Source organism: Symphalangus syndactylus, chromosome 2, assembly GCF_028878055.3.
Source record: "Symphalangus syndactylus isolate Jambi chromosome 2, NHGRI_mSymSyn1-v2.1_pri, whole genome shotgun sequence".
Taxonomy (NCBI): Eukaryota; Metazoa; Chordata; class Mammalia; order Primates; family Hylobatidae; genus Symphalangus; species Symphalangus syndactylus.
This window is the reverse complement of record NC_072424.2, coordinates 46,859,924-46,885,608: the sequence shown is the minus strand read 5'-3', so window position 1 is coordinate 46,885,608 and position 25,685 is coordinate 46,859,924. Positions and strand designations below refer to the sequence as shown.

The window sequence follows — 25,685 nt, the reverse complement described above, 5'->3', positions numbered from 1 at the left end:
CAAGTAATGAAATCAAAGCCATAATAAAAAATCCTCCAGCAAAGAAAAGCCTGGGATCTAATGGCTTCACTGCTAAATTTTACCAAACATTTAAAGAAGAACTGATACCAGTCCTACTCAAACTATTCCAAAAAACAGAGAAGGGAATACTTTCGAACTCATTCTACAAGGCCACTATTATCCTGATACCAAAAAGAAAAACACATCAAAAAAAGAAAACTACAGACCAATATCCCTGATGAACATTGATGCAAAAATCCTCAACAAAATTACTAATAAATCGAATTCAACAAGACATTAAAAGATCATTCATCATCACCAAGTGGGATTTATCCCAGGGATGAAAGAATGGTTCAACATACACAAATCAATGTGATATATCGTATCAACAGAATGAAGGACAAAAAGCATATGATCATTTCAACTGATGATGAAAAAGCATTTGTTAACATTCAGCATCCTTTTATGATAAAAACCCTCAAAAAACTGGATATAGAAGTGACATACCTCAACATAATAAAAGCCATATACAACAGACCCACAGCTGACATCATAGTGAATAGGGAAAAACTGAGAGACTTTCCTCTAAGATTTGGAACACTGCAAAGATGTCCACTTTCACCACTGTTATTCAACATAGGACTGGAAGTCCTAGGTAGAACAATAAGACAAGAGAAAGAAATAAAGAGTATCCAAACTGGAATAGAAGAAGTCAAATAATCCTTGTTTGCAGATTATATGATCTTATATTTTGAAAACTCTAAAGACTACCAAAAACCTTTTAGAACATAAAAACAAATTCAGTAATGTTGGCTGGCTGCAGTTGCTCATGTCTATAATCTGAACATTTTAGAGGCCAAAACAGAAGGATTGCTTGAGCCCAGGAGTTCAGGATCAGCATAGGGAAACTCCATCTCAAAAAAAAAAAAAATTAGCTGGGCATGATGGTGCATGCTTGTGGTCCCAGCTACTCAGGAGGCTGAGGTGGAAGGATTGCTTGGGCCCAGGAGATTGAGGCTGCAGTGAGCCTTGATCACACCACTGCGCTACAGCCTGGATGACACAGTGAGACCCTGTTTCAAAAAAACAAAACAAAACTCAGTAAAGTTACAGGATACAAAATCAACATACAAAAATCAGAAGCATTTATATATGCCAGCAGTGAACAATCTGAAAAAGAATTCAAGAAAGTAATCCCATTAACCCACTTATAATAGCTACAAATAAAATTAAATACCTAGGAATTAACCAAAGAAGTGAAAGATCTCTACAATGAAAACTAAAAAACATTGATAAAAAAACAATTTTCAAATTTATACAGATCCACAAAATACCCATAATAGCCAAAGCTATCCTGAGCAAAAGAGTAAGACTGGAGAAATCACATTACCTGACTTATCAAAACAGCATGGTAGTGGTATAAAAACAGACACATAGACCAATGGAACAGAATAAAGAACCCAGAAATAAATCCATACATCTATAGTGAACTCATTTTTGACTGAGGTGCCATGAACACATATTGGGGAAAGGACACCGTCTTCAATAAATGTGCCAGGAAAACTGAATATCCATATGCAGAAGAGTGAAACTAGACCCCTATCTCTCACCACATACAAAAGTCAAGTCAAAATGGATTAAAGATTTAAATCTAACACCTCAAACTATGAAACTACTGAAAGAAAACACTGGAGAAACTCTCCAGGTCATTGGACTGGGCAAAGATTTCTTGAGTAATACCCCAGAAGCACAAACAGCCCAAGCAAAAAATGGACAAATGGGATCACATCAAGTTAAAAAGCTTCTGCACAACAAAGGAAACAATCAACAATGTGTAAAGACAATCCACAGAATGGGAGAAAATATTTACAAACTATTGATCTGACAAAAGATTAATAACCAGAATATATAAAGAGCTCAAACAACTCAAAAGGAAAAAAAAAATCTAATAATCTGATTTAAAAATGGGCAAAAGATCCAAATAGACATTTCTCAAAAGAAGACATACAAATGGCAAATAGAAGAGGGCACGGTGGGTCACGCCTGTAATCCCAGCACTTTGGGATGCTGAGGCGGGCAGAACACTTGAGGTCAGGAGTTCAAGACCAGACTGGCCAACATGGTGAAACCCCATCTCTACTAAAAATACAAAAATTAGCCAGTCATGGAGGCAGGCGCCTGTAATCCCAGCTTCTCGGGAGGCTAGGACACGAGAATCGCTTGAACCCGGGAGGCAGAGGTTGCAGGGAGCCGGGATTGTGCCATTGCACTCCATCCTGGGCGACAGAGTGAGACTGTGTCAAAAAAACAAAAAACAACAACAAAAAAAAACCAAATGGCAAATAGACATGTGAAAAAGTTCTTGACATCATTGATCATCAATGTAAAAAACATCTTCTTTGCTCATCCAAAACTACAGTGAAATAACATCTCATCTCACATAAACTGGCTTTTATCCAAAAGACAGGCAATAACAAATGCCAACAAGGATATGGAGAAAAGGGAACCCTCGTACACTTTTAGTGGGAATGTAAATTAGTAAAACCACTAGGAAGAACAGTTTGAAGTTTCCTCAAAGAATTAAAAATAGAGTTGTCATATGATCCAGCAATCCCACTGCTAGGTATATACCCTAATGAAAGCAAATCAGTATATTGAGGAGATATCTGCACTCCCATGCTTATTGCAGCACTGTCCACAACAGCCAAAATTTGGAAACAACCTAAGAGTACATCAGCAGATGAATGGATAAAGAAAACATGGTGCATATACACAATGAAGTACTATTCAGCCATAAAAAATGTATGAGAGCTTATCATTTGCAATAACATAGATGGAAATGGAGATCATTATGTTAAGTGAAATAAACCAGGCAGAAAAAGACAAACTTTTCATATTCTCACTTATGTGGGAGCTAAAAATAAAAACAATTGAACACATGGAGATAGCAGAATGATGGTTACCAGAGGCTGAGAAGCGAAGTGGGTGAAGGATGTTTAATGGGTACAAAAAATAATTAGAAAGAATGAATAAAACCTATTATTTGATAACACAACAGAGTGACTATAGTCAATAATAATCTAATTGTACATTTAAAAATAACTAAAATAGTATAATTGGATTGTTTGTAACGCAAAAGATAAATGTTTGAAGTGACTGATACCCCGTTTACCCTGATATGATTATTAGGCATTGAGTGATAGTATCAAAATATCTCATATACCCAATAAATATATACACCTGTGATACACCCAAAAAATTAAAAATTCAAACAATTTTTAAAATTAAAAATATATATTTTGTTGCTAAAAAATGCTAACAGTCATCTGAACCTTCAGCAACTTGTCATCTTTTTGCAGGTGGAGGGTCTTGCCTCAATGATATTGAGGGCTGCTAACTGATAATGGTTGCTGAAGGTTGGGGTGGCTGTAGCAATTTCTTAAGAGAAGCTAAAATGAAGTTTGCCATATCAATTGACTGTTCCTTTCACAAAAGATTTCTCTGAAGCATGCAATGCTGTTTGATAGCATTTTACCCACAGAACTTTCAAAATTAGAGTCTATTTGGGTGTTGAAACTTAATGGCAAAACAAACAAAAAAATAGAGCCTATGCTCTCAAACTCTGCTACTGCTTTATCACCTATGTTTATGTAACATTCTAAATTCTTTGTTGTCATTTCAACAATTTTTACAGCATCTTCACCAGGAGTAGTTTCCAACTGAAAAAAAAATTTTTTTTTTTATTGCTCTATAAGAAGTAACTCCTCATCCATTCAAGTTGGTTTTTCTGTTTGTTTTCAGAGACAGGGTCGCTGTCACCCAAGCTGTAGAGGAGTGCAGTGACATGATCACAGCTCACCACAGCCTCAAATTCCTAGGCTTAAGTAATCCTCTCATCTCAGCCTCCCAAGTAGCTAGGACTACAGGTGCAACCCACCACATCCAGCTAATTTTAAAAATTGTATCTTTTGGCCGGGCACGGTGGCTCATGCCTGTACTCCCAGCACTTTGGGAGGCCAAGGCGGGTGGATCACGAGGTCAGGAGATCGAGACCATCCTGGCTAACACAGTGAAACCCCGTCTCTACTAAAAATACAAAAAATTAGCTGGGCGTGGTGGTGGGCGCCTGTAGTCCCAGCTACTCGGGAGGCTGAGGCAGGAGAATGGCATGAACCCGAAAGCTGGAGGTTGCAGTGAGCTGAGATCGGGCCACTGCACTCCAGCCTGGGGGAGAGAGCAAGACTCTGTCTCAAAAAAAAAAAAATTGTATCTTTTGTACAGATGGATTCTATGTTGCCTAGGCTGGTCTCAAACTCCTGGCCTCAAGCAATCCTGCCGCCTCAGCCTCCCAAAGTGCTGGGGAGCCACCACACCCAGCCTCCGTTCAAGTTGTATCATGAGATTGCAGCAATTCAGTCACATTTTCAGTCTCCACTCTAGTTCTCTTGCTATTTCCACCATGTATGCAGTTACTTCTTCCAGTGAAGTCCTGAATCTCTCAAAGTCATCCATGAGGGATGGAATCAGCTACTTCTAAATTCCTATTAATGTTGATATTTTGACCTCCTCCCATGAATCTTAATGGCATCTAGAATGGTGAATTCTTCCAGAAGGTTGTCAATTTACTTCGCCCAAGTCCATCAAAAGAATCACTATCTATGGCAGCCATAGCCTTATGTAATGTATTTCTTAAATAATAAGACTTGAAAGTTGAAAGTACTCCTCGATCCATCTACAGAATGGATGTTGTGTTCATAGGCATGAAAACAACATTAATTTCTTTGTACATCTCCACCACAGCTCTCTAGTAACCAGGTACAATATCAATGAGCAGTAATATTTTGAAAGGCATCTTTTTTTGCTAATAAATGAGTCTCAACAGTAGGCTTAAAATACTCAGTAAGTCATGCTATAAACAGATGTGCCATAATCCAAGCTTTGTTATTCCATTTACAGAACAGAGACAGAATAGACTTACCATAATTCTCAAGGGCCCTAGGATTTTCAGAATGGTAAATAAGCATTAGCTTCAACCTAAAGTCACCAGCTGCATTAGCCCCTAACAAGAAAGTCAAGCAATCCTTTGAAGCCAGACATTGACTTCTCCTCTCTAGGTATGAAAGTTCTAGATGGCAGCATCTTCTTCCAATAGAAGGCTGTTTCATCTACAACGATAATGTATTGTTTAGTGTAGCCACCTTGATCAATTATCTCAGCTATATCTTCTAGATCAGTAGTCCCCAACCTTTTTGACACCAGGGACTGATTTCACGGAGGACAATTTTTCCACGGAGTGAGGGGTGGGGGTGGAGGGGCATGGTGGGGGTGGGAAATGATTTGGGGATGAAACTGTTCCACTTCAGATCATCAGGCATTAGGGCTTTAGAGTCTCATCCTAGATCCCTCACATGTGCAGTTCACAACAGGGTTTGCACTCCTGTGAAAATCTAATGCTGCTGCTGATCTGACAGGAGGTGGAGCTCAGGCGGTAATGCTCACTCCCCGCCCATCCCCACCCTGCTGCCACCCCCCAGCCCCCCACCTTCTCTGCTCACCTCACGCTGTGCGTCCTTGTTCCTTATAGGCTAGGGACCAGTACCGGTCCAAGGGCCGGGGATTGGGGACCCCTGTTCTAGATAACTTGCTGCAGCTCCTACATCAGCATTTGCTGCTTCACCTTACACTTCTATATTATGAAGACAGCTTCTTTCCTTAAACTTCATGAACCAACCTCTGCTAGCTTTTAACTTGTCTTCTGCAACTTCCTCACGTCTCTCAGCCTTCACAAAATTGAAGAGAGTTAGGGATTCAGCTTTGGCTTAAGGGAATGTTGTGGCTGGTTTGATCTTCTATCCAGACCACTCAGACGTTCTTCATATCAGCAGTAAGTCTGTTTCACTTTCTTATCATTCACGTGTTCACTGGAGTAGCACTTTTAATTTCCTTCAAAAACTTCTCATTTGCATTCACAACTTGGCTGTTTGGTGCAAGGGGGCCTATCTCAGCTTTCAACATGCCTTCTGCACTAAGCTGAATCATTTCTAGCTTTTGATTTAAAGTGAAGTGAGAGATATGCAACTTTTCCTTTCACTTGAACACCTAGAAACCATTGTAGCGTTCTTAATTGGCCTAATTTCAATATTATTGTGTTTAAGGGAACAGATAGGCCCCAGGAGAGGGAGATGGCAGAGTAGCCTGTCAGTAGGGCAGTCAGAACACACACACTTATTGATTGATTGCTGTCTTCTATGGGTGTGGTTTGTGGTGCCTCAAAACAATTTCAACTTATCACTGATCATAGATCACCATAGCAGATTTATGGGAAGAAAAATGATAAACGCCATCATATTGGTAGTGTTCTAGTCCTAGGTACGTTCACGCATGTTCATGTTATTGATAAGCACCATAACTTCAATTTCATATGTATAAAAATGCTCAAAAAAGTGTACATCCTCTTTTAGCACTGTAGTGAGTCAACACTCCCCAACAAAAACTGGATTTCCTGAAAAACAGGTTAAGGTAGGAGGTGGGGGGTGATGCTTTTCAGAATGCCAAAGGTCAACATGTATCATCTTCTGTAAGTAAAATGTAAGTATATACATACCTTTCTTTCAGTTTAAGACAAAGGGCTGTAGTGGGGAATTACCGTGTAAAACTACACCACTACCTTAAGCATGAAAATCAATTATATGCTTTTCTTTGGTTCGTCGGTCAAAGAAAAAAATTACAACTCAGAAAACTTTCTTGGAGATGCGTATGCTCAGTGTATCCAAACTTTAAGCATGTCGGGTACAATACTGATTTACAAAAAGTTCCTCTAATCAATCCTGAGCTAATAACTTACTGTGGAAAGAGTAATTGATCAGAGCCATCCCTCCAATTGGAGTCAACTTTCATGACTGTTCTGATTTCCTTTATTTTGGGGGCAGGTCATCCAAACTTCTAATTAAACGGCAACTAGTTCACTTTTGAGAAGTGGTTTACAAGAAACAACAAAAACAACAACAACAAAGCAGTTGCAGACGAAAGAAAAGAGACACAGTAAAAAAAAAAACGGAAAAGAAATCTCCCAGGAGAAAGGGATGTGGAAGCTGAAAATACGGACAATTTCCACAGTAAGACTTCCAAAAGAATGTGCAAGACCGGAGCAAAACTTTCAAGGGCTCTTTTCCAGTGTAATGGTCGTGAGAAAGTTCAGCTTCGAAAGCCCAGGGCTTAAAACAACAACAACAAAAAAGACAATATGCAGGATCGTTCGGATTCAGCAGAACCCACAGCAAAGATGGCGGTGGGACGAAGCCCCTTCTCCCGCCGCCGCCGACGCCTCTCGCCTCACATTTCCCACAAACCCTTCGCGCCGCCCCGCTAGCCGAAACCTGCCCGGCCGGTGCCCGGCCACTGCGCATGCGCGGGACGACGTCACGTGCTCCCAGGGCTCGGCGGAGCTGGCAGGAGGGGCCTTGCCAGCTTCCGCCGCTGCGTCGTTTCGGGACTCGCACGGCGAATTCGTGCTGCCTCCGCCGCCGCCGCGAGGCAGCCGGGGGGCAGGGAGCCGAGCGAGGGTCGCGCGTGGGCGCGGCCATGGGACTGCGCCGGATCCGGTGACAGCAGGGAGCAGAGCGGTCCGGGCCCTGAGCGCGTCTTCTCCGGGGGGCCTCGCCCTCCTGCTCGCGGGGCCCGGGCTCCTGCTGCCGTTGCTGGCGCTGCTGCTGGCTGTGGCGGCGGCCAGGATCATGTCGGGTCGCCGCTGTGCCGGCGGGGGAGCGGCCTGCGCGAGCGCGGCGGCCGAGGCCATGGAGCCGGCCGCCCGAGAGCTGTTCGAGGCGTGCCGCAACGGAGACGTGGAACGAGTCAAGAGGCTGGTGACGCCTGAGAAGGTGAACAGCCGCGACACGGCGGGCAGGAAATCCACCCCGCTGCACTTCGCCGCAGGTAACCGGGGCCAGCGTCCCCTCGCCTCGCTCCAGACTCCACCTGCGCAGCCGGGGCCCACAGGCCTGAAACCAGTGCTCCTCCGCCCCCCGACCTTTCTCCAGGACTCTGGTCCTGGTGATCTCGCTCTCTTCCAGTGGGGACTAAGGAGATTAGGGGTGGGGTGAGCGTGCCACACTCACTGGAAGTTTTTTGTTTTGTCTTGGTTTGGTTTCTTTTGCCAGGTGTTGGGGGTGGTTTGGGGTTTTGGCTTTGTTTTGTTTTACAGTATCAACAATACCTGTACCAACTTCCGGTCTTGTTACCCTGGAAGGCCTCTACACACCAGAAAGAGTAGGGGACGTATTTGATAGACCTTATGATTTAAAAGGTCAGTTACCTCCAAAATTTTTCGTACTTGCAAGTTCCATTTGGGTTAGGGTCTTGAAGGACTTTGTAAAATACAAGGATGTAAATTAGGAGGAGTAGCTTAATAGGACGTTGACACATTAGCGTTAATTGGTTTATCAGAATAGCCAATCATTACCAAGTTTCTGGAGTGACTAGAACGGGAAATAGGCAAGTTTGGGAGAACTGAAACCTGACTTAGGCTGGGTGCGGGAAGCCTTAGACACACACACACACAAGTTGGGGTGGAAAGTGGTAGTATAACAGAAAAGATAGTGCAAGTACTTTAGCTTGAATCTAGAATTTAAGTTGGGACTAACCTTGCTTCATTCTGAAATTTAGATCGTTTGAATTACATTATTTTAATATTTATTAGGTTCACTTTATGATATAAGCATATTAAATTTAGTCGAAAAATTTAAAAGAGCCATAGATGGGATATTCAGCTTATTCCCATAAAGCATGCATGCTTTTCACTTGTAGGAAAGATTATGACTGTTTCTAACTTTAGGTGAGTCATGCGTGATTGAAAATGGGAGTACCTCCTCTTACCTCTGACAATCCTGGTTTTTTGTTTTGTGTATTTCATGATTGTTTAAAATAATTTTTTGAAAAATCAGGGAATACCTTTTAAAGTACTCCTGTTCTTTTGGGGCTAGATTGATGAAGAGAAAAGGAGCAGTGAGAAAGATTTCCTCTTTCACAGATACTACTTTAACACTTCCTACCAAATGGAGATTTGTTCGCTTTAACCTGTTCCGGATTTTAAATGTAAATACTACCAGGAGGTATGCTTTTTTGATCAATTGCACCTTTGTTGGATTTCCATTGGGGAGTCTTTTAAAAAGAAGGAAGTTTGGGGAACCTAGGTGGGAGAACTAGAAACAGTTTGTGGGCAATGGAAAGAGAAGGAAGAATACTTCAATCAGATCACACCTAGTTAGCCTTTTTGCCCGAAATTTTGGTGGTAAGTGCTGCCCTTCTTCAGCTAATTTAGATTGTCCTGTTTGACCATGTAGTCAACATTTAAACAACTCATTTGGCAAACTGTCACGATCAACTGATACATAAGCCAAAGGGTAGGGTTACTTAGACTCTGTTCACTTGATCTGTGGGATAAAAATAACCAAGAAAGATCTTAGTTGCTACCTTTCAAGAATTTGGTGTATTAGTGAGTTCATATCTGAAAATAGTAATATTTAGAGGTGTAAGGTTATGGTATTAGATCCTCAGTGACCTTGTTCCTTCTCTGCCTTCCCACCTTCAGTTTTGTCCCAACGTTTCAAAGCATATTTTTTACATAGGTTTCATTTTGTTTGTTCAAGTTTAGAAGACTTAATATTTTGGAAACCAACCCACCCCTCACAACTTACCCAAATTATCAGGTATAGGTTATCAGATTAAGAGTTAAAGGTATAAAAAGGGAGTAATAAAAATTATGAAGTGAGGGTTCTTCATTCAACCAGAGCTTTTGAAATCCTGCACTTCAATCATATAAGAAACTTTTTTAAAAATTGGGTTTGTAAATTTAATCTGAATTTTAGGTTCATCAGAGAGAAGCTTTTTAAGTGCATCCAGCTACCTTTTCACTTAATATGTGGAGAATATACTTTATAATCTGTTGTAGGTAGTGAGTTATCAGTCATGTTAATGTGCCTGCAAGCATACTGTTGGAAGTTCAACATAGGTAGTGGTATTATGTAACTGCCTGACCAAGCAGTTTCTTGTGTTTGTACATCAGTCATAGAGTGAGCTATTGGAGGTGATGGGGGACATCATTATTTTAAAATTTTTTTAGCTGATTAAAGTTTGGAGATTTTATTAGGGGAGGCATGTTTTTGCCTTTTTGTTTTGATTCCCAAGTAGTATTAGGACTAAGAGATTCATGCAGACCACAGAAAATGAAAATCAGTTTAGAAAACATTTGGTTTAATTTCATCCCCAAAAGCTAGTTCAATTAAAAGAATAATCAGTTGCCAGCACCAAGACAGTTAAATTCTGTTAATGAAGAAGATAGTCAGCATAAACAGGAATTTTCCTTCCACTAGGTGTTTTTTAATCATTGAACTAGATTGCATACTTTTCTTCTAGATAAATATTATTTAAGAAGTAATTCCTTAGGAGAAAAATGACTCTGAAAATTGTTTCCTTTTCAGTCCGCCTACCACTGCCCGTGACCATACACAGATACACACAAGATAGGAATTTTTTTTTTTTTTTTTTTTTTGAGACAGAGTCTGGTTCTGTCTCCCAGGCTGGAGTGCAGTGGCACAATCTCAGCTCGCTGCAACCTCCACCTTCCAGGTTCAACCGATTCTCCTGTCTCAGCCTCCTGAGTAGCTGGGATTACAGGTGTGCACTGCCACGCCCGGCAAATTTTTGTATTTTTAGTAGAGACAGGGTTTCACCATGTTGGTCAGGCTGGTCTCAAACTCCTGACCTCATGATCCGCCTGCCTCGGCCTCCCAAAGTGCTGGGATTACAGGCGTGAGCCACTGCACCTGGCCAGGAATGATTTTTTTCCAACACATAACAGAATTTGTAGAGGCAAGTTGGTGGTAGGGTGGCTGTTGCTCTAATTTTGCCAAAAGCAAAAGTATCTGAAATTCTTGACAGTTAATGCCCTAGAAAACAGCAAATTTCAGTAGAGAAGACTCTACTTCTGTGAACTTATTTCTAAAAAGTAAAGAAGAGGTGACACAAACTTGGGGAGAAAGTCATCTTGATGCCCTTCATAGAAATGAAAGAAATATGTGGCATTCCTTACAATCTTAGAACTCTTGGAGTGGGGGTAGGAGCTTGCATTGTAGAGTCCTAGCTAAACAAGGTAACACTTATTTTATATTTATAGTATGTTATGTTACTGTTAGTATGAGTATGCTACTGAACCACATACATAGGACCAGTTAGACTGGACTTGGATTATTATATTCAATTGTGTGAATCAAATATAAGAGGGGATTTTTTTATTCAGAGGAGGAAAGTGGAATCAGAGCATCCGGAATTTATTGCACAAGCATAGATAGGAAAATTAGTGCTGCTTATTCTAGAGATGAAAGAAGACTATACCATGTTACCGTCTTCACATATGTGGAAGGATCACAAAGAGTGAGTGGATATTACTTGTGTGGCTTTGGGAGTCAAAACTAAGGCCAGCAGGTGGAAGGTTACAGGGGTCAGACAACCTTTAACAATATTTAGCCATCGAACTGGCTGGAAGTATCCAAGCAGTGGCTGAATTGGCATTTTTCAGAGATGTTGTAGAGAGGATTTCAGCCTAGTTCGACCAACAAGTTACAATCTCACTGGTACAAGAAAGTGGGATGATTCCTCCAATTGAAGGCTTTAGCTGCTCAGCTACCAAAGATATACTAGCTTTTGTGATTGCCATTCATATCTTTTCCTAAAATGATAACTATTGGAGACCTCCAATAACCTCTCAGTAACATTTCCTTCTTTGGCTGTAGGCCAACATCATAGTTAGATGCACAAAATTTATTCCAACACTCTTCACCTAGAAATACAATTATAGATTGTTGTTTTCAGGATTGGTTTTTGCTATGGGAGATAAATCATACATCAGCAGGAAACCCTAGTATCAAATAAAGATCAGTCTATTTAGGAATTCATCATCTTTCTTGACTTATCAAATCTCCCAATGTATTATCAAGATTTTGAGCTATACCTTTGCCCTCAGCCCTTGCTGGATTTAGAGTTAGACAGTTGACTTCAATAACAAGAGTTTGGAGTACTCCTTTCAGTATACCCCCATTCAGATGGTCAAAATTTCATCACCGTAGAGACCGTGGCATTCTTTTCCAAGTTTCTACTAATCTGGCCAGACAGTATATCTATCCCAAATTGAAATGGGCAAAGTCCTCTCCCTTGTATTCTTCGTTCTTAAGAAATATATGTGGGAAATAATTTTCTGGATCTTAGCAAACTAAAGTTAATAGTAAATGAGGCCCAGGCACGGTGCCACAGGCTATAATCCCAGCACTCTGGGAGGCAAAGGCAGGAGTATCACCTGAGCTCAAGAGTTCAAGACCAGCCTGGGCAACATGGTGAAACCTCATCTCTACAAAAAAAAATAGAAAAATGAGCCGGGCATGGTGGCACAGACCTGACACTCTGGGAGGCAAAGACAGGAGTATCACTTGAGCTTAAGAGTTCAAGAGCAGCCTGGGCAACATGGCGAAACCCCATCTCTACAAAAAAATAGAAAAATTAGCCAGGTATGGTGGCGCAGGCCTGTAGTCCTAGCTACTTGGGAGGCTAAGGTTGGAGGATTACTTGAGCCAAGGCTGCAGTGAGCCGAGATTGCACCATTGCACTCTAGGCTGGGCAACAGAGGGAAACCTTGTAACACAAAATAGTAAATGAGAAGTTTAAAATGATATTCCTCAGAAAAAAATCCGTCACTGAGAGTCCTGGCTAAAGGTTGCTTGAAAGCTGAAGGCTACTTGATTATACCTTCCAGTCTCCTAGACTACAGGAGCTTTGTTTTGTGGCATCTGTTGACATTTCTCCAGAACTTTGCCTTTGGACAAAACCCTGTGTGATAGCCTACCTTTAGATATTGCAAGACATCACCATCTCATATGGGACCAATTGTATTATCAGTGATTAATCCCACCTTTGGACTATAAAAGACAGGAGGGGGATAGCATTTAGTTAAACTTCCTAAGAGTCTAAGTTGGTTTCTCTGTAGGGACTTGACTGCCTCACAGTTTTTGGGAAACCATTCAGATGAAAACATGTCTCCAGTGTAGCAGCAAAATGTGATATTATTAACAATAGTCATAGTTAGCAAGCAGTACCTGGAGCTGCTGAAACTGATGGCATCTAGATAAGTAATAAATTTGACAAGAGGCTGCTTTTCTCTGTTTTCACAAATCATTAACACCATATTCTTTGTGAGGATCCTTTCCTATTCCAGCAGAGTATTAGACATGCATTAAACAAATGTTTGTGAAGTCCTACTATGTGCCAGACACTGACCTTGTCCCTGAATAAACGGAAATGAACAGCACACAATACCTGCCATTAACTGACACATGGTTAATGTGGTCAACAAGTATACTTTACAGATAGGCCTGCTTTGCTTCACTGTAAGTACTATATAGTAGATTCATACTCTGTGTTTGGTTTCATCAGGATTTTCACAAGTAGAACAGTGTTTGAAGTTGAGTGCTGTTCCATAATTACAAAATAAACTACAGTGTGTCCTGAGCAGCCACGACTACCAACTTTATTTAGGCTTCTGGTTCCTCATAAAGAGATCCTTAGAATGTGGAGATTGACATTGACTCTGAGGATGTGCCTATTCATGTTCTACCTGGCCAGTGAGAACGTGATCAGAATATACCCTGCAAAGCATTTTTTCTTCCAGAAATTGGTGCTTAACAGAAGTACTTTGAACTATTCTTGAGACTATAACAATAGGGATTTTATTAAGGATTACTCCTCAGATTGGGAAGTATGGTTTTTTGGGGGTTGGGGGGGTGAGGCACAGAGTTTCACTGTTGTCGCCCAGGCTGGAGTGCAGTGGTGCAGTCTTGGCTCACTTCAACCTCCACCTCCCAGGTTCAAGCAATTCTCCTGCCTCCTGCTTCAGCCTCCCGAGTAGCTGGGATTACAGGTATGTACCACCACGCCTGGCTAATTTTTATATTTTTAGTAGAAACTGGGTTTCACCATGTTGGCCATGGTGGTCTCGAACTCCTGACCTCAGGTGATCCACCCACCTCTGCCTCCCAAAGTGCTGGGATTACAGGTGTGAGCCACAGCACTCAGCCAGGAAGTATCTTCAATCTAAAGATTTTGCCAAACTCCAAACAGCTTTTTTTTTTTAAACATAGCTACCTATTGACTGCCTCCAAGTAATTTCCTTTAAGTGCCCAAGATGTGGCTTCAAACATTAAAGTCTGAGACTATTCATCTACTGTCTCAGCATAGCAGATTACATTCACTCATATATTGTAGTCCTTACAGTGTGACTGTAAAATCATGCCTCTACTATGAGTCACCAGACTGGTTTCAGACATCTTAATGACTAGGGAATCATGTTGATACAGACATTGACACAGAAGTAATCTGTGTCTTGGAATGTTGGTAACTATGTGGATATAATCACTTCACCCATTCTACCCGTATCGATTGCCTCAGCTAAAACTTCAGTTTCAGTAATGTCTTTCTCTTTAACTCTGAGTTCATGCAACCCTCTTCTCTTTCCAGCCTTGTTTTGACAGAAGGCCACTACTTGACCTTCCTTTAGATCACTAATCCTTTGGGACAGATATCTTCCCAGTTGACACTGTCTCTCATAACAGCTAGGTATTTTAATCCAGCTATTTCTGTGCACACCTAACTCTCCTTTCTGGGGGAGTTAGCCTGTGAGTCACCATTTTGATTACTTCAGATATGCTTATTACTGCTGAAGAATAGTAATCCTTATTCTAAAATGCTTGAGTACCTCAAATAACTTTATAGAGTTAGCTTTACAGGCTTTTCTTTATTTTGATTCTTTTTCTCTTACTCTCCAATTTAAGAAGCCTTTTTCTAAAAGCATTTCCTGCAGGTGGGTGCTAAGTGGTTGGGATAGCAGAACCATACATTAGGGCAACTGTGGATAGCCTACTTGGGGAGGACAGTGTGATCAGCAGTGCCCAGGAAGTGATCAGGAAGGAAGACTGAAGTCAGGGCTGATGACAGCAAGAGCTGACCTTCCCCTCTTTGACATTTTCCTACTTGGCTTCTGCAATGCCATTCTTTCTTAGTTTTACTTCTCAGACTCCTTTTCATATATTGTGATACCTTAATTCAGCAAATATCAACAAATTGCTCTATACCATGTACTCTGAAGGATGCTGGGGAAGTAGTGATGAATTAAGATGCACAGGGCTCTTGTCCTTCATGGAACTAAGAGTCTAGAAAATGCCGGGTGCGGTGGCTCACGCCTGTAATCCCAGCACTTTGGGGGGCCGAGGCGAGCGGATCATGAGGTCAGGAGATCGAGACCATCCTGGCTAACACGGTGAAACCCCCGCTCTACTAAAAATATAAAAAAAACTAGCCAGGCGTGGTGGCGGGCGCCTGTAGCCCCAGCTACTCCGGAGGCTGAAGCAGGAGAATGGCTTGAACCCAGGAGGCGGAGCTTGCAGTGAGCTGAGATCGGGCCACTGCACTCCAGCCTGGGGGACAGAGCGAGACTCTGTCTCAAAAAAAAAAAAAAAAAAAAAAGTCTAGAAAATAAGTAAAGCAGCAATTACAAATTTTAATAAGTGACAAATACTGCTATGAACAGCAAAGACAAAAATCCCTGTTGTATGGAGCTTGCATTCTAGTGAAGGAGGTGGTAGATAGACCAACTAAATGGTGTGAAGATAGGAAAAAATGTGGATGGGCAGAAGGGACCATTTTAGATACAGTGGTCAGGGATAGCCTTAAGGTGTTGACATATAAACAAACCAGGTAGTGAGTAGAAGTGAGGATGCTTTGTGCGAGGGAAGAGCATTCCAAGCAGAAGGGTGGCATGTACCAAGTCGCTGGCATACTTGACAAACTGAAAGAAAGTATATTATAGTTGGGAAAGGGAAGAACCATGTGAAATGAAATTAGAGAAGAAGGTGAGGGCCAGTTCATGAAGGAGCTTTTAAGGCCATAGTAGAGTGTTTGAATTTTATTCTAACAGCATCAGTGGGAAGCCAAGGAATTATTTTAAACAGGGCTGTGATATTATTATTTTTAAAAGGTCACTAGAGACAGAAGTGGAAATGAGAGACCTATTTAGGGGAGACTATTGCAGGAGCCTATGCTGGAGGTGATAGTGGTTGGAGTAAGGTAATGTCAGTGGAAATAGAAGTTGGAAACATGTTGAGTTTGAGATACCTTTAAAATATCCAGAAGGAAATATATTAAGTAAACATTCTGGAATTTGGGCGAAAAGTCTAGACTGGAGATTTAAATCTGAGAGTTGTGTATCTAGGTGGTATTTAAAGCTATGGGATCAGATAAGATTATCTAAAAAGAGGTTAGAGAGCTGAGTCTTGAGGAATCCCAGCATTTAGAAATTGGGTAGAGGAAGCAATAAGCCCTGAGTGAGATATGACATGTCTAAAACTTGGACTCTTCATCTTCTGCCACAGATCTATTTCCATGTGCAGCCTTGCCCCCATTTCAGTTGATGGCAACTTCACTCTTCCATTACGGAGGCCAAAAACCTTGGCAGTAGTGTGTATAGTAGTAAGACTGGAAACAACCTAACTATGTATGAGAATGGAACTAGTTACATTTGGATACTCCCAATTAAGAAAATATATACAATACTGATAGGAGGTGATTTCTAGGATATTATTAATAATAGATGATTTTTAAGAAAGGAAGATGTGAACACTATCTTTAAAGATACATATTAGCAGATGTTTGCTTGCATGTATATAAAATAACTTCAAGGTATGTGAAAAAAAGTGGTAACCAGAAGGAAGGGAACTGGGAAGCCTTGGAATAGGGGTGGGAGGAAGGCTTCACCAGCCATGTGAATATTACCTAGGGTGTTCACATGAACCAGTGGGTATACTGTCCTAACCAAATCAGTCTTAATCTTAGCCCTTATCATCTGTCACCTAGACTATGGCACATAGCATTCTAAAACCTTAAGGACCTGTCTACTGCCTATCTCTGCATTTGATTCGTTTATTCACACAATTGCCGAGGTGATCTTTCTTTAAAAAAAAAAAAAAAAAAATGGGCAAATAGTCACTGCCCTAAACACATCATTCTGTGACTAATGATGTGTTGTAGCAGTATTTTTCAAACTGTTTCTAAGAGGTGCTCAGGGATACAGGAATATTTTCTTTTGGGTCTTTGTGAGGGGAAGAAGGAGGATTCAACCAGAATAGTTTTTATTTTATTCAATTAATTTGCAATTCTGTGAATGCCAACTATGTACTAGGCATTGAGTATTTAGCAGTAAACATGACCTGCACTTATCATAATCTTAAATAAGATCTAATTGAAATCTGTCTGGGCCCGGTGCGGTGGCTCGTGCCTGTAATCCCCACACTTTGGGAGGCTGAGGATTACTTGAGGTCAGAAGTTCGAGACCAGCCTGGCCAACATGGCAATACCCCATGTCTACTAAAAATGCAAAAAAATTAGCCAGGCATGGTGGCGCACACCTGTAGTCCCAGCTACTCGGGAAGCTAAGGCAGAAGAATCGCTTAAGCCTGGGAGGCAGAGGTTGCAGTGAGCCGAGATCACGCCATTGCACTCCACCCTGGGTGACAGAGTGAGACTCTGTCTCAAAAAACAAAACAAAAACCCTGCTATCTGAAAACAGTTTGAAAAACACTAATTTATGGGACAAAGGCCAGGTGCTACCTTAGCCTAACATACTCTTTTCGTTGTTGTTGTTTTGTTTTGTTTTTTTTGAGATGGAGTCTCACTCTGTCTCCCAGGCTGAAGTGCAGTGGCCCGGTCTCGGCTCACTGCAAGCTCCGCCTCCCGGGTTCATGCCATTCTCCTGCCTCAACCACCCAAGTAGCTGGGACTACAGGCGCATGCCACAAAGCCCGGCTAATTTTTTTTTTTTTTTTGTATTTTTAGTAGAGATAGGGTTTCACCATGTTAGCCAGGATGGTCTCAATCTCCTGACCTCATGATCTACCCGCCTCGGCCTCCCAAAGTGCTAGGATTACAGGTGTGAGCCACCACGCCCGGCCAGACTGACATACTCCTGATCTAGCATCTGCCCACTTTGGCATTCTGTGTCCTGGTTGTTATGGAGCATTTGTTTGTTCTTTTCTTTTCTTTTCTTTCTTTCTTTCTTTCTTTTTTTTTTTTTTTTTTTTTGAGATGGAGTCTCTGTCACCCAGGCTGGAGTGCAGTGACGTGATCTCGGCTCACTGCAACCTACACCTGCTGGGTTCAAGCAATTCTGCCTCAGCTTCCCATGTAGCTGGGATTACAGGCACGCGCCACCACACCCAGCTAATTTTTTGTATTTTTAGTAGAGACTGGGTTTCACCATGCTGGCCAGGCTGGTCTCAAACTCCTGACCTCGTGATCTGCCCACCTGGGCCTCCCAAAGTGCTGGGATTACTGGCGTGAGCCACTGCGCCCAGCCCAAGCATTTATTCTTTCATACCTCCATGTCTGTGTACATTTTGTTTCTTCTGTCTGGACTGCAGTACCCTTCCTTGCTCATCTCCTTTCCCTCACCTCTCTCTCCTCATTTTCCTAATCATCCCTTATTTTTCTGTGTGCTTTCAGCTCAGATGTCATCACTGGAATTGCCTTGGGCAAGTCTTTTCCTTCCATTCTCTGCTTTCCCCTAGTTTAGGAGTTCCCTTCTTTGAGCTCTAGTAGCACTTTATATATACATAGCAATTATATCGTATTGAAATTTAAAATCTTTATATCTTAAATTATGAGCTCTTTGAGAGGAGGAAGAATCAAAGATACAAAGGTACTCATCTTTGTGACCAGAGCCCAACAATGTTAAAACAAAACAAAAATAGTTAATCTTTTCAACTATCTTTAGCTCTTCCATCAGCTGCAACCAGTCCAACCCCAGGCATCGACCTTAGAAAGACTGTACCATTACTTTCTTATCTGTTCTCATTGCTGGTCATCTTGGAAGAACTACAGTCAGACTTGGTGGTTTTAAGAATAGAATGGAGGGCCGGGTGCAGTGGCTCACACCTATAATCCCAGCAGTTTGGGAGACCAAGGCAGGCGGATCATGAGGTCAGGAGATCGAGACCGTCCTGGCTAACATGGTGAAACCCCATCTCTACTAAAAAATACAAAGAATTAGCTGGGCGTGGTGGCGGGTGCCTGTAGTCCCAGCTACTCAGGAGGCTGAGGCAGGAGAATGGCATGAACCCGGGAGGCGGAGCTTGCAGTGAGCCAAGATCACGCCACTGCACTCCAGCCTGGGCGACAGAGCGAGACTCCGTCTCAAAAAAAAAAAAAAAAAATTGAATGGAGAAATTTCAGAAGAGTGAGCAGTTCCTTTCTCTCTACCCAAACACATTATAGACCACTCCATCTGCTTTAACATATGCCTGAAAGCCTTGTCATTTCACAACTAGGTGTAAAAAGGTTTTAAGTAGTAATATATGGGAATGATAAGAGATTGAAACTCATTGGTACTAGATCTGTGAACCAGTATAAATAAATTACCAGACTTTTTTTGTTTTATTTGATTTGGGGGCAGTTAAGCAGAACTGTGGAATGTTGGTACCTAAAGGAGGCCTCCTACATGGAAAGAAGTTATATATGCATTTTGCAAGTGGCAAAGTAGGGACTCCTTTGAAGACACTGGATTTCATACTTTTGCCTGGGGTTATCTCTCTGTGTCTCACTACATAGACAAATATTAGCTGTAAGCACATCTTTTTTTGTTGCTTCTCATAGTCCCCCAGTTTGGCAGAAGTATTCTGTGAGATAGATGTGGGAAAGGAATTCTAGCAAGAGTTTTGTCACTGTATCATAAGGTTGTGATTTACATATTTAAGTTTTATACTTTGAACATCTGAAAATATATACATACTAAATATGCAGAACTCTGTTGTAGAGTGAGAAACATTTGAACTTTGTTGAGCTTTCAGTCACTTATTTTGTATTCTTTCTTTGGGATTAGTAGTAGTAATACCACCCAAGGTGCTACTTAGGTACCACTACTGCTTAGTGGAGAGTCCCTCTGGCTTTATCATTAAGGTTAGTTATTGATATATTTCTGATCACCTTTCCATTAATTAGTTCTTGAATTGTTGAGTCTGTTATTAATTTTCAACCTGAAACATTTTAGTATGGATGGTACTTATCTAATTTGATATCTTTTCCTTGTTGAACTTACATGTAGACAATTTGTTTTCATCTAGGTTTTGGGCGGAAAGACGTAGTTGAATATTTGCTTCAGAATGGTGCAAATGTCCAAGCACGTGATGATGGGGGCCTTATTCCTCTTCATAATGCATGCTCTTTTGGTCATGCTGAAGTAGTCAATCTCCTTTTGCGACATGGTGCAGACCCCAATGCTCGAGATAATTGGAATTACACTCCTCTCCATGAAGCTGCAATTAAAGGAAAGATTGATGTTTGCATTGGTAAGACTTTACTTTTCTGACTTTTACTAATGTTGTAACTATTCTGAATCTGAACTGAATTAATCTGTTCATATCATCAAATTATGTCAAGCTGAATTTAAATATTTAAGAACATCCCATGATTTAATCTACTATTTACTGAGTGTCTTTTTGTGTGTAGTACTGAGCCTAAATTTCTTTGGAGAATGGACTACAAAGTGCCTATTATACTTGCATTCTCTTGGGAGATAAAATACACAAAGAGCCAGATAAAGGCATGGTGGAAGGGAACAGAAAGTGTTAAGAGGATAATGAGCACAGTGACTTGGCAGGATCAAGTCAAGGCCCTACTTCCTGGAGTCTTTCCGTGGGAAAGGGAAAGTCTTTCCAGTGGGGAAAGGGTTAAAAAGGTAGGTGGGGATTTCTTTATAAAAAGCTTTAAATACCGGGTTAAGGAGCTTGATATTAGTATGTGCAGGCAGTGTGGAGTATTGAATATTTTTTGAGGAAGGGAACACCGATAAGAGTACATAGTATGCAGTCATGCTCCACGTAACTCCATTTCAAAATGGATGACATACATAAGGGTGGTCCCATAAGATTATAATGGAGCTGAAAAATTCCTGTCACCTACTGACTTCGTAGCAGTCCTAACTTCATTGCACAGAGCATTACTCAGGTTTTTATGGTGATGCTGGGTTAACAAACCTGGTGCACTGCCAGTCATATAAAGGTATAGCAAATAAAAATTATGTATACTACATAATACTTGATAATAACCAACTTTGTTACTGGTTTATATATTTACTATACTTTTTATTGTGATTTTAGAGTATACTCAGCAATTTAAAAAAAAAAGTTAACTGTAAAACAGCCTCAGGCAGGTCCTTTAGGACGTGTTCCAGAAGAAGGCATTATAGGAGATGACAGCTCCCTGTATGTTATTGCCCCAAAGACCTTCCAGTGGGACAAGATGTGGAGGTGAAAGACAGTAATATTGATGATCTTGAGCCTGTGTAGGCCTAGCTAATATGTGCGTCTGTATCTTAGTTTTTAACAGAAAAGTCGTAAAAAAAATTTTTTTGAATAGAGAAAAGCTTATAAAGACATGAAATATTTTTATATAGCTGTACATAGTGTTTGTGTTTTAAGCTGTTATTACAAAAGTCAAAAAGTTTTTAAAAATTTAAAAATCTATAATGTGAAAAGGTTACAGTAAGCTAAAGTTAATTATTGAAGAAAGAAAAATATTTTAAAAAATAAACTTACATAGCTAAGTGTACAGTGTTTATGTAGAGTCTACAGTAATGTATTATAATATCCTAGGCCTTCACATTCACTCATCACTCACTCACTGACTCACTCAGGGCAACTTCCAGCCCTGCAAGCTCCATTCATGTTAAATGTCCTATACAGATATACTATTTCTTATCTTTTATACTATATTTAGACATATTTAGTTACAGATATACTTACCATTGTATTATAGTTGCCTGCAGTATTCAGTACAGTAACATGCTGTTCAGGTTTGTAGCCTAGGAGGAATAAGCTATACCATGTAGCCTAGGTGTTTGGTAGACTGTACCAGCTAGGTTTGTGTAAGCATACTCTGGTGTTGGCACAATGATGGACTCACCTACCAATGCATTTCTCAGAATATATCCCTGTCATTAAGTGACACATGACTGTATTTTATAAAGAATAATCTGGTAGGGGACTGGGTAGGATGGATGGCATCAAGGATACCAGTTAGGAAACTGTAAAGTAACCCAGGTGAGAAATGATGCTACTGAATTATAGGGTTATAGGAGAGTAGAAATAGCAGGATAAGTAAGAAAAATACACAGTATGTGAGAAGACTTTTTGAGAATTCGTATAACCTGGTATTTACTTTTGTGAGACAAACAGATTCAAGGATTTTGGACTCATTACCACCTTAACTCCATTATTTCCTGATGTAAATAAAACAGGGACAGTTGAAATCCTTAACAGATAGAAAGCCAGTTCAGTGCACTAGAAAAAGTCCAGGTGTTCTATGCTAGACTTAATTTGGACCTCATGGTCCCCAGCATCCCAAAACACTATTTATGTCAACTTCACCAACTTAGTTTAAATTAGGTCATTTATAAAGATGTGAAATGGATTTCCTAGTTACCTCTGCCCAATTCTCGTTTTCTGTATGTTGTCTTAAATTGTTCCTGCCCTACATTCAAATACATCATTTTTACCACATAACCCAACTCTGGTACCTCAGAATCTTAGACATATAATTAATTAGTTTTAATAATGTAGAGTTTTCCAAACATAGTTATAATCTGCATTATCCAGTATGGTAGCTAAGGGCTTGCAATGTCTGAATTGAGAGGTACTCTAAGGGGAGAAAGCATACCACATTTCAGAGACTTAGTACAAAAAAAAATGTAAAATATCTAATTTTATATTGATTATAATATAAATGTAAATATTGAATGTTTGGATGTATTAGGTGAAATGTGTTCAAATTAATTTGAACTGTTTCTTTTTTTAATGTAGTTACTAGAAAATGTTAAATTATGTATGTGGCTCACATTTTATTTCTGTTGAACAGCACTGGTATATATAGGAGTAGAGCAGAATGGAAATTCACCCTATCAAAGAACAGGAGCTGAGCTTCCTTTCTGCACATATTTGCCTGTCTTCCTCCAGCTCCTTATTTAGAGAGTATACTGGAATAGCTTCATAATAATACAAATAATAATACAGTACAGAGCAAAACACAAGACTTCTCTTTTTTTTTTTTTGAGACGGAGTCTTGCTCTGTCACCCAGGCTGGAGTGCAGTGACGTGATCTCCGCTCACCTCAAGCTCCGCCTCCCGGGTTCAGGCCATTCTCCTGCCTCAGCCTCCTGAGTAGCTAGGACTGTAGGCACCCGCCACCATGCCCAGCTAGTTTTTTGTATTTTTAGTAGAGACGGGGTTTCACCATGTTAGCCAGGATGGTCTCAATCTCCTGACCTCCTGATCTGCCCGCCTCGGCCTCCCAAAGTACTGAGATTACAGGCGTGAGCCACCACACCCAGCCAAGACTTCCCTTTTTATGTGCCTTGAATTATAATGTAGTAGTTTTGATTTGGGGTAGGTTAACCCTACTAAGGGTATTTGGATTTTAACTTAAAATTCAGTGTAATTAACCTCAAAAAGCTAACTACTCAGCTAGCAACCCTTATTTATATATCCCTCAGTTAAGATTTTTCCAAAGAAAAATTGTCCTTGTAAGGAGTAATTTGCATCTTGGTTTCAATGTACCTACTCCACTCCTTAGACTGTTTACCTTGCACCTTACAAGCGCATTGTATTATGGGATCAGTAGTGGACAAATACAAGCAGCCTCCTGTTAATTATTCAGCTTTCCTGAAGAATAGAAAGATAATGACTGACGACCTTACAGAATTTATTGAAAGCATAAGGAAGCTATTCAGTTTTTTGTTTGTGTTTTTTAAAAAAGAATTTACCTGTGTGATTTTTTTTTTTTTTTTTTTTTTTTTTTTCTTAAAAATCCTACAGATCTCTGTTCCCAGGCTATCTATAGCTTTAGACATTTTATTTCTGTCATGATGAACAGTCTTTCTAGCATAAGCAGTGTTCTTTTGGAATGAGAAAAGAAGCTTTCAAGCACACTTGCCTTTTCTCTTACACACTCTTATCTATCCTTAGTCACTTGTCACCAGCTATATAAATAGCAAACGAAAATCTACACTGAACTGAGGGGTAACTTATTTAATGTGTCTTTAATGCATTAAGTAATAGAATACTTTATGTTTTATTTTTATATTTAAAATGTAACATTTCCATTCTGACAAGATATGAAAGGTCTTTAAACAACTTTGAGACTTTGCTGGACCAGAATTCTTGAGAAAATGATTTACTAAAATCAAGTTGTTAAGATTACCATTGAACTTCAAAATAGTGTTGCTATTTTGCAGTGCTGTTACAGCATGGAGCTGAGCCAACCATCCGAAATACAGATGGAAGGACAGCATTGGATTTAGCAGATCCATCTGCCAAAGCAGTGCTTACTGGTAAGTCTGTATACTCTGGTTATTCCAGGAAGCCTGTAAAGAACAAGCTTGCCAGGTAGGAAATTTGCCTCCTGTGATTAATGACCTCAGCTAGATTTTTAAAATAGTGTCAGTTCAGTAGCTATCCTTTTCTACATCTAGATAGCTGACATTCGATTCTCCTCAAAGAAAAATAAAGCTTTCTTTTTATCTTCTAATTGATGTTTAAGTATGTCATTGTTGCCTTATTGGGGGTGAGGGTGATAGATAATTGTATGTTGCTGTAGTATATTCAGGATATTTTTTAAATACCCCTGAGTTTTTCAGATAACTTAAGCCTGCCCTTTACATACAGGTTGAGTATTTCTAACCCAAACTTCAAAACACTTCTGGTCTTAAGCATTTCAGATAAGGGATATTCAAGCTGTACTATTTTTTTTATGTATTTTAATAATTTTTGATGGAATTCCTTTCAAAAGCACTAGCCATTCCATTAGCTTTTCAGAAGAGGATTCTAGGCACACTCATTTCAGTACCATGAAGCAAATGCTAGTTGTACTCTGCTGTAACATTGTCCTTGGAACCTATTGCTATGCATAAGGCTATAGTTTAGATTGACAAGCTTTCCTGAGTTGTATCTACTTCACATATTATCTGCCTTGTCAGTGTGCTTTCCTCTTAGCAACTCAGCCATATTGTTTACCAGATTCTTACCTACCTTGTGATGACTAGAATCATACCTAATCTGAAGTCAAGAGCCTAAGGGGCTTTGCTATGAGCTTTGTGCCTGGATTTTGTGATATTTCTTCTACCATTGCTGAGAAAATTTAGACTTCTTCATGAGAAGACTTCTTCGTGAAAAGACTTCTAGAAGTGTGTACTGTTAAAGCCTTTAATAAAGAAAAGAAATAAAAAGTTCATAGTTAATCCTTTTTTATATTTGTATACATTTAAAGTAGCATTAAATAAGCATCATATTAGTGTTGAAAAATCTAGGTTCATAAAGATGTTAATGATTATGTTTAATCAGTGATGCTATAGATTCTTTTGTCATTTCTATAATGTTGGTATATTGAGTTTTGTTTGTTTTGTTTAGGGGTTTGCTTTTGGGGTGTGTGTGTGTGTGCGTGTGTGTGTATCAAGGTCTCACTGTCGCCCAGGCTGGAGTGCAGTGGCACAGTCACAGCTTACTGCAGCCTCAACTTATCCAGGCTCAGGTGATCCTCCAACCTCAGTT

At 40.2% G+C, this 25,685-nt stretch overlaps 2 protein-coding genes across 6 annotated transcripts in view; one reads left to right on the top strand and one right to left on the bottom strand.

Annotated features, from left to right (window-relative positions):
• The window catches only part of LOC129469298 (serine/arginine repetitive matrix protein 3-like), a 108,443-nt gene that overhangs the window by 11,054 nt on the left and 71,704 nt on the right, over positions 1–25,685 (bottom strand). The window contains exon 3 of the mRNA XM_063624092.1: positions 7,276–8,075. Coding sequence (XP_063480162.1) covers positions 7,276–8,075 — 800 coding nt within the window. The remainder of the gene's footprint in view (positions 1–7,275; positions 8,076–25,685) is intronic.
• The window catches only part of TNKS2 (tankyrase 2), a 65,510-nt gene continuing 47,249 nt past the window's right edge, over positions 7,425–25,685 (top strand). For 2 of the 5 annotated variants that reach the window (XM_055255731.2, XM_055255721.2), the window contains exons 1-3: positions 7,479–7,932; positions 20,208–20,432; positions 24,374–24,469. In XM_055255731.2, coding sequence (XP_055111706.1) covers positions 7,734–7,932; positions 20,208–20,432; positions 24,374–24,469 — 520 coding nt within the window. In that variant the 5' untranslated portion in view covers positions 7,479–7,733. Of the gene's footprint in view, positions 8,303–8,978; positions 9,108–20,207; positions 20,433–24,373; positions 24,470–25,685 lie in introns of all 5 variants that reach the window. The other 3 variants (XM_063629833.1, XM_063629830.1, XM_055255737.2) reach the window with 3 other exon arrangements.